The sequence below is a fragment of the Euleptes europaea genome, chromosome 13, assembly GCF_029931775.1.
Source record: "Euleptes europaea isolate rEulEur1 chromosome 13, rEulEur1.hap1, whole genome shotgun sequence".
Taxonomy (NCBI): domain Eukaryota; kingdom Metazoa; phylum Chordata; class Lepidosauria; order Squamata; family Sphaerodactylidae; genus Euleptes; species Euleptes europaea.
Genome location: NC_079324.1, coordinates 61,175,769 through 61,190,220, shown reverse-complemented (window position 1 = coordinate 61,190,220; position 14,452 = coordinate 61,175,769). Strand labels below are relative to the sequence as shown.

At 50.6% G+C, this 14,452-nt stretch overlaps 1 protein-coding gene across 1 annotated transcript; it reads right to left on the bottom strand.

The window, feature by feature from the left end:
* Positions 1–4,300: 4,300 nt before the first annotated feature.
* Positions 4,301–14,191, bottom strand: ORAI1 (ORAI calcium release-activated calcium modulator 1). The gene is made up of 2 exons (XM_056859460.1): positions 14,071–14,191; positions 4,301–4,870 (listed from the first exon to the last, which is right to left on the bottom strand). Exons 1-2 carry the CDS (start codon positions 14,182–14,184, stop codon positions 4,301–4,303), a joined length of 684 nt encoding a protein of 227 aa, XP_056715438.1. The 5' UTR covers positions 14,185–14,191.
* Positions 14,192–14,452: the final 261 nt, after the last annotated feature.

The following is a 14,452-nucleotide window of genomic DNA, read 5'->3' as shown; positions in this document are numbered from 1 at the left end:
GTTTTGTCAACTATTATTAAGTGACACCCCCACCCAAAAAAACCCCTCACACATTTTAAACTTTTATGAATAAATATTTTCACACAAGTCTTCAAATGTGCTGGGTTGGCACTCTACTAATGTCCCAAGCGTAATTTTCTTTCCAATTCTCAGTATAACTTCTGAGCAAGCACAAAAGGGATCTAGTCTGAAACAAGAGCTACAGCTGGTTGCACCAGGATTTGAACTCAGCCCCAACTGGGTCTCATCTAATTTATTCATGATATACATACATCCACACAGTTTAAGAGCTATAAAAAGAGTATATTAAATAATGGTTTCTTTGGCAGGAAGGACTAGTTTTTTTCACCCAAGGGTTATTTTCCTACAGACAAGGTTTTCAAACTTTAAGAGTGCAGAGGCTCAAGGGGATCTTTTCAAAAGTTACACTATTTGTATGTTATTGGCTATTCATATTTAGGCAATTTCTATGCTGCCTTTCCACTTTCAAAAAGGGGTTCGAGGCAGGCTCACAAATAAAATACAAATATAAACAATAAAACCAAAAAAGTATTTTAAAAAGTACAAAAATTTTTTAATCAGTGTTTAAAACCAGGGCAAGAACTTAATTTCGAAGGCTTTCCAAAAGAATATGCTATGATCTCTGTTGTTAGTTAGCTTCCCCTCCCCCTTTCAATTTAATCTGCATCGGAATGGTGTTCTCTTACACTGTTTTGTTGCTGTTTCTCGGAAAAAAATTAAATGTTAGCAACGCCTGATGGTAGGGTCTTTCAGAAACTTGGGTGGGAGATGATTGGTGGATCTGTATTAAAGAGGAACACAAATCTAATCATTTGTATGTAAAAAAAAAGACATTCCATTCCTGCTTTTGAGCATGGTGTGGGGAAGGGGGGAGAGAAGAGAAGCCAAGCATCAACCTTTTCAGACCCCAACAGAAGATGGCTCTTGCTACTATTGGAAGTGATGACCCGGAAGATATAATTATTCTCTGCCACCTACACCGTTTGGTTCAAGTATCCCGGACATAACAGCAGTATATTACTCCAGCAATAATTTAATACCAAACTATTGCTTCAAAGTGCAAACAAGTCAGACCTGACGGGGGCGGGGGGAGCAACATCCAGCAGTAATGCCGGCAATAAAGTCGGGGTAAACCAATAGGGCAAACTCACTAACATGTCTGTCTCAACAACAAGCACGGCATACCAAGAGCACAAAGCCCTGACATCTGGCCACCGAAGACAGCCCGTGGGCCTCTCTGCACCACCCGTGGTTCTATAGGGTTTCTTCCACTCTGAAGCTGGATTTTGGGGAGGGGCCGTGGCTCAGTGGCAGAGCAACTGCTTGGAATGCAGAAGGTCCCAGGTTTTAAGAACATAAGAAAAGCCATGCTGGATCAGACCAAGGTCCACCCAGTCCAGCAGTCTGTTCACACAGTGGCCAACCACTGTAAGCCAGTTTGATTCAATCCCAGGCATCTGCAGTTAAAGCACCAAGCAGTAGGTGATATGAAAGACCTCGGCCTGAGATCTTGGACAGCCACTGCCATCCTCAGTAGACAAGACTGAGCTTGATGAGTCTGATTTAGTATAAGGCAGTTTCCTATGTCTGAACATATCACAGCTGTGAGGAACGTATGAAGCCACCTTTAATTGCCCCTGGTATTGTCTGCTGCAGGTGGCACCGGCTCCGTCAGAGGAAGATCTTTCCCGACACATCCTACCCAAGAACCTTAAAACAGAGAGGCCAGGAATAGAACCTGGGATCTTGTGCATGCAAAAGAGGGGCTCTTACCAGCACCGAGTCCCAGTCCCACCCCATAAGGCTGCTCCGCCATACTATGAGAATTTTTCCAAAACACAGCCTCAGTTCTACAGCTAAGAAAATTGTCTGATGCACCCAAAGGACTAGGGGGACATGGATGTTTAAAAAAAAAACTCCGAAAGCCAGTTCCTAATAGGTGTTTTTTTTAACCACCAAGGTTCCCCAACCAAAGCAGCATAAAGAAAAACACCAACCCTAGTTCTTGCTGGGATCTGGTTTTTTAAACTTACTCACAAAATGGCAGATCCTTTTGGCTCTGCAGTAGTTAGCTGTAGTACAGACGTCCAGGAAGTAACATCGCACTAAAGTTATCAAGCAACAAGGCCTGAACGAGGCTATCGGAAGGGAAAAGATTCCAAATATTATTGCTGAACACAGGGCCCCCGATCCTTATTCTCTTCTTGGCAGTCCTCCCCAAGACCAGACCCAACTAAGCACAACCATGGGCTTAAACCCAACAATTTTCCAGGCCCTGCATGTGGCACAAGACAGAAAAGGTGCAAAGACAAAGTAATAAATGGTACACAGCCCAGGTCAGTATGAATCCAGGGCTACGTACCTTTGCAATCAATTCTCCAGGACAACCCAAGTGTGATCACCCAAAAAGCCAGTTAGACGACCCATCTACAAGTTAAGCCAATTTACTTGGCTTCCCCTAGTTTGCAGATGTATTGCATCAGTCGGAGGAAGGATCAGAGTGGTGAAAAGGGCAAAGGAGGTTCTAGCCTTCAGAAATCATATCCAGCAATTCCTCTATCCTTTGACACATTACCAGCCGATGCCCACATGTTGTCAAGCATCTCTGTACAGCCCTAGGTGTAGTGGTTAAGAGCGGCAGACTCTAATCTGGAGAACCAGGTTTGATTCCCCACTCCTCCACATGAGCAGCAGACTCTAATCTGGTGAATTGGGTTCGTTTCCCCACTCCTACACATGAAGCCTGCTGGGTGACCTTGGGCTAGTTACAGTTCTCTTGGAGCTCTCTCAGCCCCACCTACCTCGCAGGGTGTCTGTTGTGGGGAGAGGAAGGAGATTGTAAGCCGGTTTGATTCTCCTTAAAAGGTAAAAGAAGTCGGCTTATAAAAACCAACTTCTTCTTTTGATGCTGGAATCCGTGGCCAATGCCACACTTTCTGTGTGCCTGCGGTATGTGCCACATGCCCAGCAATGCCTCTGTCACCTACTCCTGTCGACTGGGGTAGTATGCCGAACACGACTGGTACTAACAACCACACACTGCACACCCTCTCAAGTGAGGCTGCACCAGGTTGTGCGATGTGAATCCAACCAGCAAGAACACTTTCTAGCTAATGCCAATTATTAAACACAAGAACCAATTACAACCCTTTCCTACAAACCTCTGGCAATCTCCTCCTCCTCTCCCCCCAACTGCATCCCGTTTCAATCCCCCTCCTAAGGATCACTGTTTGACTCTGGAAATAAAACAAGGAGAAGAAGAGGGAGGAGGAGGGCAGATAAGAACATAAGGCACCACAGTGTATCAGACCAAGGGCTAGGGTTACCAGGTCCCTCTTTGCCACCGGTGGGAGGTTTTTGGGGCAGAGCCTAAGGAGGGCAGGGTTTGGGGAGGGGAGGTACTTCAGTGCCATAGAGTCCAATTGCCAAAGCAGCCATTTTCTCCAGGGGAACTGATCTCTATCAGCTGGAGATCAGTTGTAATAGCAGATCTCCAGCTAGTACCTGGAGGTTGGCAACCCTACCAAAGGCCCATCAAGTCCAGCATTCTGTTCACACAGGGGCCAACCAGCTGACTCCAGGAAACCTGCAAGAATGATGACTGCAACAGCATCCTCCCACCTCTGTTCCCTAGCAACTGATACAAAGAGACATGCTACCTCTGGTCCTCAAGGGAGTAGATATCCAATCGTGGCCTTTGATAGCCCCGTCCTTCATGAATTTGTCCACTCCTTTTAAACCCTTCCAGGTCGGCAGCCATCACCACATCTGGTGGTGGTGAGTGCCACAATTCAACTATGCACTGTGTGAAGGAATACCTCCTTTTATCTATCCTGAATATCCCACCCTCCAGCTTCAGTGGATAGACCCGGGTTCTAGTATTATGGGAGAGGGAGAAAAGCTTCTCCCTGTCCGCTCTCTCCACACCATGCAGAATTTTATAGACCTCTATCCTGTCTCCCCTTACCCACCTTTTTTCCTAAGCTAAACAGCCCTAAGCGTCTTAACCGATCCTCATAGGGCAGCCGCTCCACCCTCTGATCATTTTTGCCAGATGCCCCTCCTAGCATCTGTCCCCCCAGGGGTTAGCCCTCCTGATGTTACAAGTACAGAACATTGTAATTCTTCTTTTAAAAAACAACACTAAAGCGTTAAAAAAGGCACAGTACTTCTACACTCTCTTTCCAAACAAATCATCAAAGTCTATCCAAGTTCATGCATGGGCAAGTCAAGAGAATAAGATACAAATATTTGCTTTTTAAAAAAAATGAGCAGCCATTTATGCAAAATGGCTGCCGGGGGGCGGGAGGGCGTCGCCTCTGTGGTCCAGCTGATCCTGAAGCCGGGCGAATTCGGCCAGTTCGTTCAGTTCCTGGAACTGCCGATCTGTCTTGTGGCTGACCAGGGACCTGTAGAAGTGGACCGCGAACACGATGAAGATCAGCCCGAAGGGCACCATGATGGAGGTGGAGGCGATGGCGGCCGCCTCCCCGGGGGTGATGCTGGAGTTGTTGGCATCAGCGGCGTCGCCGGTGGACTTCTTCTTCAGTGGGAGGAACTTGACCCAGCAGAGGAGGACCACCTCGGCCAGGAAGAGCAGGGTCCCGATGACTGTGGAGAAGGCCCAGGCCAGCTCGATGTGCCGGTGCATGCGCTCGTGGGGTGACTCCTTGACCGAGTTCAGGTTGTGCACGTTGCTGACGGCCTCGATGTTGGGGAGGATGCAGGTGCTGACCATGAGGGCGAAGAGGTGGACGGCCACCAGCACCGTCGTGCAGGCGCTGAAGGCGATCAGGAGCCCTTGTGGGTAGTCGTGGTCGGCATCCAGCTGGACTTCCACCATGGCCACCTGGAAAGGGGGGAAGAGGAAGGGGGAACGGTCACGCATGAACACATGATGCTGCCTTCTACTGAATCAGACCCTTGGTCCATCGAAGTCAGGATTGTCTACTCAGACTGGCAGCAGCTCTCCAGGGTCTCAGGCAGGGGTCTTTCACATCACCTACTTGCTTGGTCCCTTTAACTGGAGATGCCAGGGATTAAGCCTGGGACCTTCTGCATGCCAAGCAGATGCTCTACATCAGGAGTCACAGGATATTCCTTATGCCAGGAAATGCAGAGGATGCTGCAACATTAGCCTCCCCACCCCCCAGCACAGTCTGCTGGAAGGAGGGAAAGGGGGGCCGAAGAACAGACTCCGTGCACAGATGCAGTGCCTGGCCCACTCCGTGAGAGGGGACTGGACTTAATTCAGGGCCTTCATTAGCAGCATTTCCCCTTCCTCATGGCACATTAGCCGCTCTCCTGCGGCACAGCGGCACTGGGACTCCACAGTACGCCGCTGTTTGGGAATTGCTGCTTTTTCATTAGAGTGGGGAAGAGAAAGGCAAATTGGGTACCAGACTGCAGAAAGACTCCAAACTTTGCACCAGGAGGGGCTCACATCTGTGGGGCTGCCACACAAACAACGATAATGCACACGTAAACAGAAGGACCATCTCAAGAGTCCGCCATTCTCCACCCAGCAAGCTAGCCTGCTTGGGCCCCCCAGGCGGGCGGAATGCATTCCACAGGCGCGCACTGAGTGCTGAAGTTATCTCAGGAACGGAGTCCAGCATGCCAGGAATCTCGGCGCTCAGTCTAAAGCAGAAAGGAAAAAACCCCACTCTCCCATTCATAAGGCTCCTCGGATGAAAATCTGTGAACCACTCCTGGCGAGACTTCAGAATCCGGAACAGGAGAACGACTGAGCAAGTAAAGGAAGCTTTATTAGCTCTCAGCTACTGTGGCCCAGGGCAACTCTGGGGCAGAACCACATCTGAGGACTATAGATACAACCTTGTACAGGCACCTCGCAGGGGATTTCGGAGCACGCGCAAAGTAGTCCTACTAGATATCCTCTTGTGGTACAGAAGCACAGCTAGACTGGCTTGAGCCGACTGAGCTGTTGCCATGTGATTAAGTGCGTCCGGTTGCAAGGTACATTTCTCAGAGACAGGTTAGCAGGACATTTACCAAGAAAGGTTAGAACATCCTGTTGCAAAGGTACATTGCAAACAAGGCAGAATTTTCCATACACACTTATGTGACTTTAACACTCTTCATGATGGAGGAAGAGATGTTATTTTCTCCAGCATGGAGGCAAAGGCCTGGTTTTCCCCGTCAATGTTAACCAGAGAATCTTTGTCAGAACCAGCCAGTCCATCGGATCGGACCTCTGAGCTGAAGAGAGGGGATGCAAACAATTGTGCTCACATCCTTCGTGCTAAGGAGTCCGCCCTGTCCGTTCCAAAGGGAATGAACAAACAGCCAAGGTTACAAAATAGCAAACAGCTTTTCCTCCGAAGGGAGAATGGAACTTCGGCCAGTGGTTGGCAAGGAATCTCGCTCATTTCCCTGCAGAACAAAGAGGAATTCTACAATCGGCACTAAGCAGCCTCCGAACCAGTGACTCCAACTAAGGGGCGGGGGAAGAGACCACGCCAAATTCTGAAAACTCTTGCAAAGGGCCTCAGAACAAAAGAGCAAGAGTTGGTTTTTATATGCTGACTTTCTCTTCCACTTAAGGAAGAATCAAGCTGGCTTCCAATCTCCTTCCTTTCCCCTCCCCACAACAGACACCCTGTGAGGTAGGTGGGGCTGAGAGAGTTCAGAGAGAACTGTGACTAGCCCAAGGTCACCCAGCTGGCTTAATGTGGAGGCCTGGGGAAACTAACCCGGTTCAGCAGATTAGCGTCCGCCGCTCCTAACCACTACGCCACGCTGGCTCTCGGGTCAGTTATGACGCCGTGGCCGAACACGAGCCCACGGAGACCCAAGGAAAGCAGCTCCCAGCCAGAACTACGACTGGCTGCCAGCGAGAAGAATAGAAGAAATCGGAACCTCCCCAAGTGGAAGCGGGCGGGCCAGCCGACGAAGGAGAGGCAGCCGACATTTCCTCGGGCCTCAGCCAGCTTCGCAGAGTCCTGCATGGGAACGGGCAGCTCGTTTCAGAAAACCAGGGGCGGATTAGATTCCAAACGTTGGGTCACTTGACGGTCCGAACAGCCGCCAAACTGCTTAGGCCAATGAAAGGCAGCAGCAGATTTGGCTGGAACGGAGAGCCAGGCTGCCGGCTTCAAAAGATTTAATTAGCAGATCAATCTGGGAAGGCTTCAGCCGATTCAACAGCAAAGGCAGATTTTTCACTGGGATGGCAGAGGGGAAGAGGTTAAGCTGCCTTAGCACTGGCTGTGTTATTGCAAACAGGAAATGGAAAAAAAAGTCTTTTCTTGTACTAGCAACTTCGTTCACACCCCTTTCAACGTTTGAAACAGGCAGGGATACGGAGGGTTTCATATGCAAATTTACTTGGGTGACTTACTTATGTTTCAGTTAAAAGAAGGCTTGCCAGTGGGGGGGCTGGAATTACTGCAGAACTCGACTACAGAGATCAGTTCCCCTGGAGGAAATGGTAACTTCAGAAGGCAGGCTGTATGGAACAACATCTCCACTGAGCTCCTCCAAACTCTGACGTCCCCAGGCTCCACCCCCAAATCTCCAGGAATTCCCCCACCTGGAGTTGGCGACTCTAGTTAAAAGGCAGACAACTAACTAAAGCAATCCTGTAAGGTTCCTTTGAAATGTGGGGTTGGAGAAGAGTTTTACAGATGCCGTGGACTGCCAAAAAGACAAATGGGTGGATTCTAGATCAAATCAAGCCTGAAGGGTCCCTAGAAGCTAAAATGACTAAACTGTGGCTATTGTAGAACTTTGGTCGCATTATGAGAAGACTAAGAGTCACTGGAAAAGACAACCGTGCTAGGAAGAGTGGAAGGTACCAGGAAAAGGGGAAGACCCGACAAGAGATGGTTTGACTCAGTACTCAAATTTGCAAGACCTGAGCAAGGCTGTTAAGGAGAGGATGTTTTGGGGGACCCTGATTCATAGGGTCGCCATGAGTGAGAAGCGACTTGACGGCAATTAACACACGCACACAATTATTAGGCATTAAGCAGGGAGATCAAGTTATTCAACAGCCAAATGACCCGGCTTCAATAGGTGAGGTTGTGTTCAGGAGGTGAGGTTGTGTACAAAAGACTGCCCACTACGCCTAACACATGCGCAGCTGTGGTGGCAGCTGCTGCTGAAGCATGGTGCGGAGAAGGCGAAATTGATGTTCAATAGATACAGACCAGACAGAAGGAAGCCCTTCTTCTTTTACACATAAGTAAACTTGTGGAACTCAATGGCACAGGAGGTAGTTACAGGCTTTATCTGAGATGATTTCTAAACAGGATTAGAAAAATCCAAGAAGGAGGAAGAGGAGGGCGGCTATTAGCCGTGGGAACTAAGGCAGTGGCAAACCGACTTTCGCTGGAGATTCCCCTGCCTTCTCAAACACGCAGCCCGGAAATTGGCCTGATGTTCAACTCCTAAGCCGCCTTTGCTCTGGGGGCATCATGTGACCCCCTCATCCTCTCTGGCACAGAGGCCTGTCAATCAAGCAGACCTCTGCTTCCTCCCCAAACCCACAACCTGTTTTTAGCCATCAAAGGACTTACTTTTGGGCAACCGAGAGAAGCCCAGATCCCTACCAAGTGGCTGCGCCTTCAACCCAGCGGCGTTTTCAGTTCCCAGAGAAACAGTCTCGTCACTCAAGAGCACAACACATAAGAACCAGCAAGACTTTTTTTTTAGACAGTTTACAAAGAGGAGAGAGATGTAAGAATCCCAGCACGACAGCCTTAAATCCATCAATGCAATGAGCTTGCTACACCCTTCAGAGCGGACTGAATTCAAACTCAGGATCTCAGTCAGCCTTATGACAGCCCTGCAAGGCAGGCTAGAATTATCACCTCTAAACAGGAGACGGGATGGGGGCTGAGGTCCAGAATAGTTTGAATGAAAGGGTGGTGATGTCCATCAAGAGCAGAGTAAGGCTTTTGTGATATCCATTTCAAGTACACGCTTTATAAAAATGGAGGCAAAGGACATTATAGTGCATGCTATAGGACAGGGGTCCCTAAACCTTTTTGAACTTGCAGGCACCTTTGGAATCCTGAAACAGTGTGCTGGACACAAAATGGCTGCCGCAAGAGGAGGAGCCAATGAAAAAATGGCTGCTGCAGCTTACTTTCAGCCACAAAGGGAAGATCTCTGTGCTGTGGTGGCAGCTGCTGCTGAAGCAACATTTCTTAAAATCTGCACCGCCAATCAAATCTCCACTGGCCAATCAGAAGCCTAGCTGGGAAAAGACCCACCTGTCCCTGACTACTTTCTAAAAACACTGTGTGGGTGCCAGAAAATGTGTTGATGGGCAACTGGGGACCCCTACCTTAGGTATTTGACCTACAGTGACAAAGCTGGGGGAGGGGACCAAAGGGGAAACTCTTTTAGAGAAGGCCTGCGACCATTTGGAGTCATGCCCGGATCAGAAAAAGACACATACCACGTCCACACATGATGGATGTTGCACTATTAATCATTTGCAAATGCTTTGTCTTTACCACACAGGATCATTCAGTTGCAAAGGACTGCTAGCGCTCAATAATACCACAATCTCACCACTCCCCAAAAAAGCATAGCCCCAAATTTTAACTTTGCACGGGACTCTGGTCACACGGCCGACTCGGACAGAACACTGTGCCGGGCACTTTTTCTGCTCTAACCACCATGTGCCAGAATTCCTTCAAGAAGTGATTCGTCCTGGTTTTCTCTGTTTTGTTTCCTAACCACACGCCAGATACTGGGGAGGGAATCTAATCCCAGCCTCCTCAGACAAGCAGGGGAAAACTATTCTGGAATCCTTCCCTGGGAAATCTTAAGCTCCAGCAAGAACACTAATCAGCCAACCCACTGGCGGATCCCGACCACCCCACTATCCTGCACCCAGAAAACGTGACATTCAAAAGGCCCCTCACTGCAATTCTCCTGCTGAAATGCGACTGACCCAAGTAGACAATGTATGCTGTATTTGTGCATTTAAAATATTTCTCCGGAGCAGCTTAGGACCTCAAGTACAGCTGTGCATTACACGCATCTACCTGGGAGGCCTCTGTGCTGCCTCAGTGCAAAATTTCCACTGAGTTAATTGCATCAACAAATCTATATATCTATTTCTCAAGTGTGGCCCCCATCTGCGGATACCTAAATCTGAAGATCAGGGCCTCACTTACCCCAAAAAAGGTTTTTCTGCAAACTTGGGTGATCCCTAAGTTTGCAGAAAAATCTGAAATCTTAATAAATGCAACAGCACCCTCCCTCAGCACACACCCCCAGCAAACGGGCTGCCTTTCTTGCGCCCTTCCACCACCTTCCTCTGGCAGAGGCACTTTGAGAGAGACCTCTGTAGGTCTGCACAGGAAGAGCCAGTCCTCATGAAAGGCTGGGAGTTCCAGGTACTTTGTCACCTTTATGAAATACCTCCAATCCCTTCCTGGGCATGCATTGCCACTGGTTGGGTTCACACAGGCCCAACAGAGGATGCCGCTGTCGTGCCACTGAAGGCGGGAAATGAACCCAGCCCCTGCATGGCACCAGGTCCCTCCTGAGTGTGCCACGCCAAGCAGTCGCTTGGATGGGCTGGTCAAAGAATCGGCCCAGCTGGCCCGGTACTACCAAGATCCTGAGGAGAACAATTATTATTTATTATATTTCTAACCTGCCCTCCCCATCCGAAACCAGGCTCAGGGCAAGGAACAACAATTAAATCACAAGCATACGTATAGATACCAATTAAAACATCCAATAATAAATACAACTCACAGATTGCTAACCAATTATGGGGAGGGGCTGTGGCTCAGTGGTAGAGCATCTGCTTGGCATGCAGAAGGTCCTGGGTTCAATCCCAGGCATCTCCAGGTAAAGGGACCAGGCAAGTAGGTGATGTGAAAGACCTCTGCCTGAGACCCTGGAGAGCCTCTGCCGGTCTGAGTAGACAATACTGACTTTGATGGACCGAGGGTCCGATTCAGTAGAAGGCAGCTTCATGTGTTCAATTATTAAAATAGATGGCACAGAACTTACTGTAGTACCCGCTGTAGCAAAAGATGTCACAGCCAAGCAGGCAGGCCACTCCCTATAAAACCCCAATTATACAAAGAAAAAAGGGGGGAAGGATAGGGAGGCCAGCATTGAAAAACCACCTGCGGCTGCCCTCAGTTGTAGGCCTGGGGGAAAAGCTCCGCCTTACACGCCCTGCAGAACTCTTTAAGGTCCCGCAGGGCCCTGATGTCACTAGGCAGAGCGTTACACCAGGCTGGGGCCAGGGCCAAAACGGCCCCGGCTCTTGTTGAGGACAGCCGCAAGCTCCTGGGGCCGGAGACCACCAACAAGTTATTATTAGCAGAACACAATGTCCTTCCGGGGGGGGGGGGTGCCCAGAGAGGCGGTCCCGAACACAACACCTAAAAGATGGCAACCTGCAAACAGTGATGATGGCCACGAAAACCGTGGCTCTGCCGTCAGCTTGGGATGATTCAGAAACAAACCAACAAGACACACCCTTGGGGCACTTCTGCACTCGCTCACGCCAGAGGACACAAGATGACGGGAGAGAAACGACGCTCTGCAGAGAACAGTGCCGATGGTTCACCCCACATTCCGAGCGGCGCTTGCATTCAACCCCGGTTGCGACACCACTTCAGCACAAAGTCATATTCACAAGTTTCCACAAAAAAATTAGTTATCTGTGAACAGTTTTGACTAGCTTGCCGGCCGACAGACACTGATGCTAGTAGTTGCGCGGCACACCAATAGCCTAGTCTTCTCATTGCTAACAAACTTCTCCACCTGGTCCCTTGCAGTGAGAGGCCGTGGCTCAGTGGCAGAACACCTGCTTGGCATGCAGAAGGTCCCAGGTTCAATCCCAACATCTCCAGTTAGAAGGACCAGGCAGTAGGAGATGGGAAAGACCATCTCCTGAGACTTTGGAGAGCTGCTGCCAGTCTGAGCAGACAGTACTTGACCTTAAATGATCAAGAAAGTCAGCATATAAAAACCAACTCTTCTTCTTCTTAATCCCCTTATAAGGGAATGCCATGTTGTGCCCCATGACAGGTGGGGGGAGGGGGAAGGTGAGAGGCTCAGACAGGTATTTATTTACACATTCCCAGGTTCAATTATTTCAGAGTACAAGGCTGGGGATTAGCCAGGCTGTCTCTGCAGAGTGAATCAAGCATGCATACCCTCAATTAAGAGCCAGTGTGGTATATCGGTTAGCGTTGGACCAGGATCTGGGAGACCGAGGTTCGAATCTCCACTCTGCCATGGAAGCTCACCTGGGCCAGCCACATGCTCATGGCCTAACCTAACCCACAAGTTTGTTGTGAGCCCTAAAGGGAGAAGAGGAGACTGTCATAAGCGGCTTTGGCCCCCGCATCGGAGAGAAAAGTAGAGTATAAATGAAGTCAATAAATCACAAATCGTTAATTCCCATCACAATAATAAACCTAGTTAACAGTTATAGAGTCCTTTGAAGCTGTGCACCACACTGCGCTTATAACACAATGCGACATGACACACTGTGCCAACCAAGTCCATTGTGCAATTAGGAACACTGCCGCAGAGCATTAACTCTTGTTCTAAACAAAAATGCCCGCTGTTATGATGGGTGGGGCGCGTGCAGAGGGCAGGCTGAGAAAAAGGCGGTGCGGTGCCGGGAATGGATGAACTGCAGCCAAGTACTGCCTCACCTCACGAGGTGTGCCATCTACAGCTGGGAAATTCCTAGAAATTTCAGGACGGTGTCTGGGGAGCATGGAATTTGGGGAGGCCATCTGTCCAAAGCCTGCCTTCTGAATTGGCCATTTCCTCCAGGGGAACTTGTCACAGAAACACATTACGTTGCCTTATACTGAATCAGACCTGTGGTCCATCAAAGTCAGTATTGTCTACTCAGACCGGCAGGCGTCTTTCTCATCACCTACTTGCCTAGTCGCTTTAACTGGAGATGCTGGGGATTGAACCTGGGACCTTGTGCATGCCAAGCAGATGCTCTACTACTGAGCCACGGCCCCTCTCCATGGCTCTCCAGGGTCTCAGGTGGAGGTCTTTCACATCACCTACTTGCCTGGTCCCTTTAACTGGAGGTGCCAGGGATTGAACCTGGGACCTTCTGCATGCTGAGCAGATACTCTACCGCTGAGCCACGGCCCCTCCCTGTCATTGAATGTTCAGTTTTAATTCTGGGAAGACTCCAGGCCTCACCTTAAGGTTGGTAACCCTACACCTCACCTACCTCAAAGGGGTGGTGCTAGAATAAGCAGAGGAGCAAAGAAGGATGTGATAACACCTTGAATGGCAGCAATTTACTCATCCTACTGAAGCTTTGGGGTGAGGGTCACTGCTAGGATTGTGGCTTAAATTTGCTCAAAGCGGCCCCCTTAAGAGCCAAGCGCATGCCCCTCTGGTCCTTTCTCTCTTGGGTTCTCCCAGCATGGTGTAGTGGTTAAGAGCAGTGGTTTGGAGCAGCGGACTCAAATCTGGAGAACCAGGATTTGATTCCCCACTCCTCCACATGAATGGCGGAGGCTAATCGGGTGAACCGGATTGGTTCCCCCACACCTACACAGGAAGCCAGCTGGGTGACCTTGGGCTAGACAAGACTCTCTCAGCCCCACCTACCTCGCAGGGTGTCCGTTGTGGGGAGGGGAAGGGAAGGCGATTGCAAGCCGGTTCGATCCTTCCTTAAGCGGTCGAGAAAGCCGGCCTATAAAAACCAACTCTCCTTCCTACTCAGGGGAGACTGAGACCCCAAACGCTGCAAACAGCGTCACACCGCATTAGACCTCCGCTCAGGCGCGCCCGGTGGCTTCTTCCACCCTGCACCTCCCGCAGTGCCAGCCCAACTTGCCAGCACGTCGCCAGAGCCGCATCCTCGCCCTGCCACACAACAATCCTATCAGGTAGGCCGGCGTGGCCCTCCAGCCCGGGGGGGGGGAGGAAAGAAGAGGGAGGCCAAAAGATCGGGGGCTGCCCGCAGACGTTCCAGTGGCGGGGGGGGGTGGGGAGGCCCCGCGGCTTCCCCTCCCTCCGTCGGTGGGTCGGTGGGTCCCGCGGGGCGCTCACCATGGCGAAGCCGGAGAGCAGCGCGGAGGTGCGGCTGGAGGCTTTCAGCTTGGCGCGGCTGAGGTAGAGCTTCCGCCAGGACAGCGCCTGCATGGAGTGCTCGTTGAGGCTCATGGGCGCCGGGGGGGCCGGCCGGACGGGCCGGCAAGGGGGGCTGCGGCTGCTGCCAACGCCTCCTGCTCCGCCGGGCCGCGCGCCCACCCTCACCAGCCCATGGCGCGCGGTGGAGGCGGCTCGCTCGGCGCGGCGCGCTCCAGCTCGCTGCGCTCCGGACGGCTCTCCCGCAGCAGCAGCAGCAGCAGCAGCACCTCCTCCTCCTCCTCCTCCTCCTCTTCCTCCTGCTGCCGGGGCCGGGTCAAGAGCGGATGCTGCCCGCTTGGAA

Excerpts from the sequence above, each read along its gene's own strand:
- ORAI1 (XM_056859460.1), bottom strand. The coding sequence starts at position 14,184 with ATGAGCCTCAACGAGCACTCCATGCAGGCGCTGTCCTGGCGGAAGCTC. Across the intron at positions 4,871-14,070 it reads TGCTCTCCGGCTTCGCCATG|GTGGCCATGGTGGAAGTCCA; the intron begins GTGAGCGCCCCG and ends CCCCCTTTCCAG.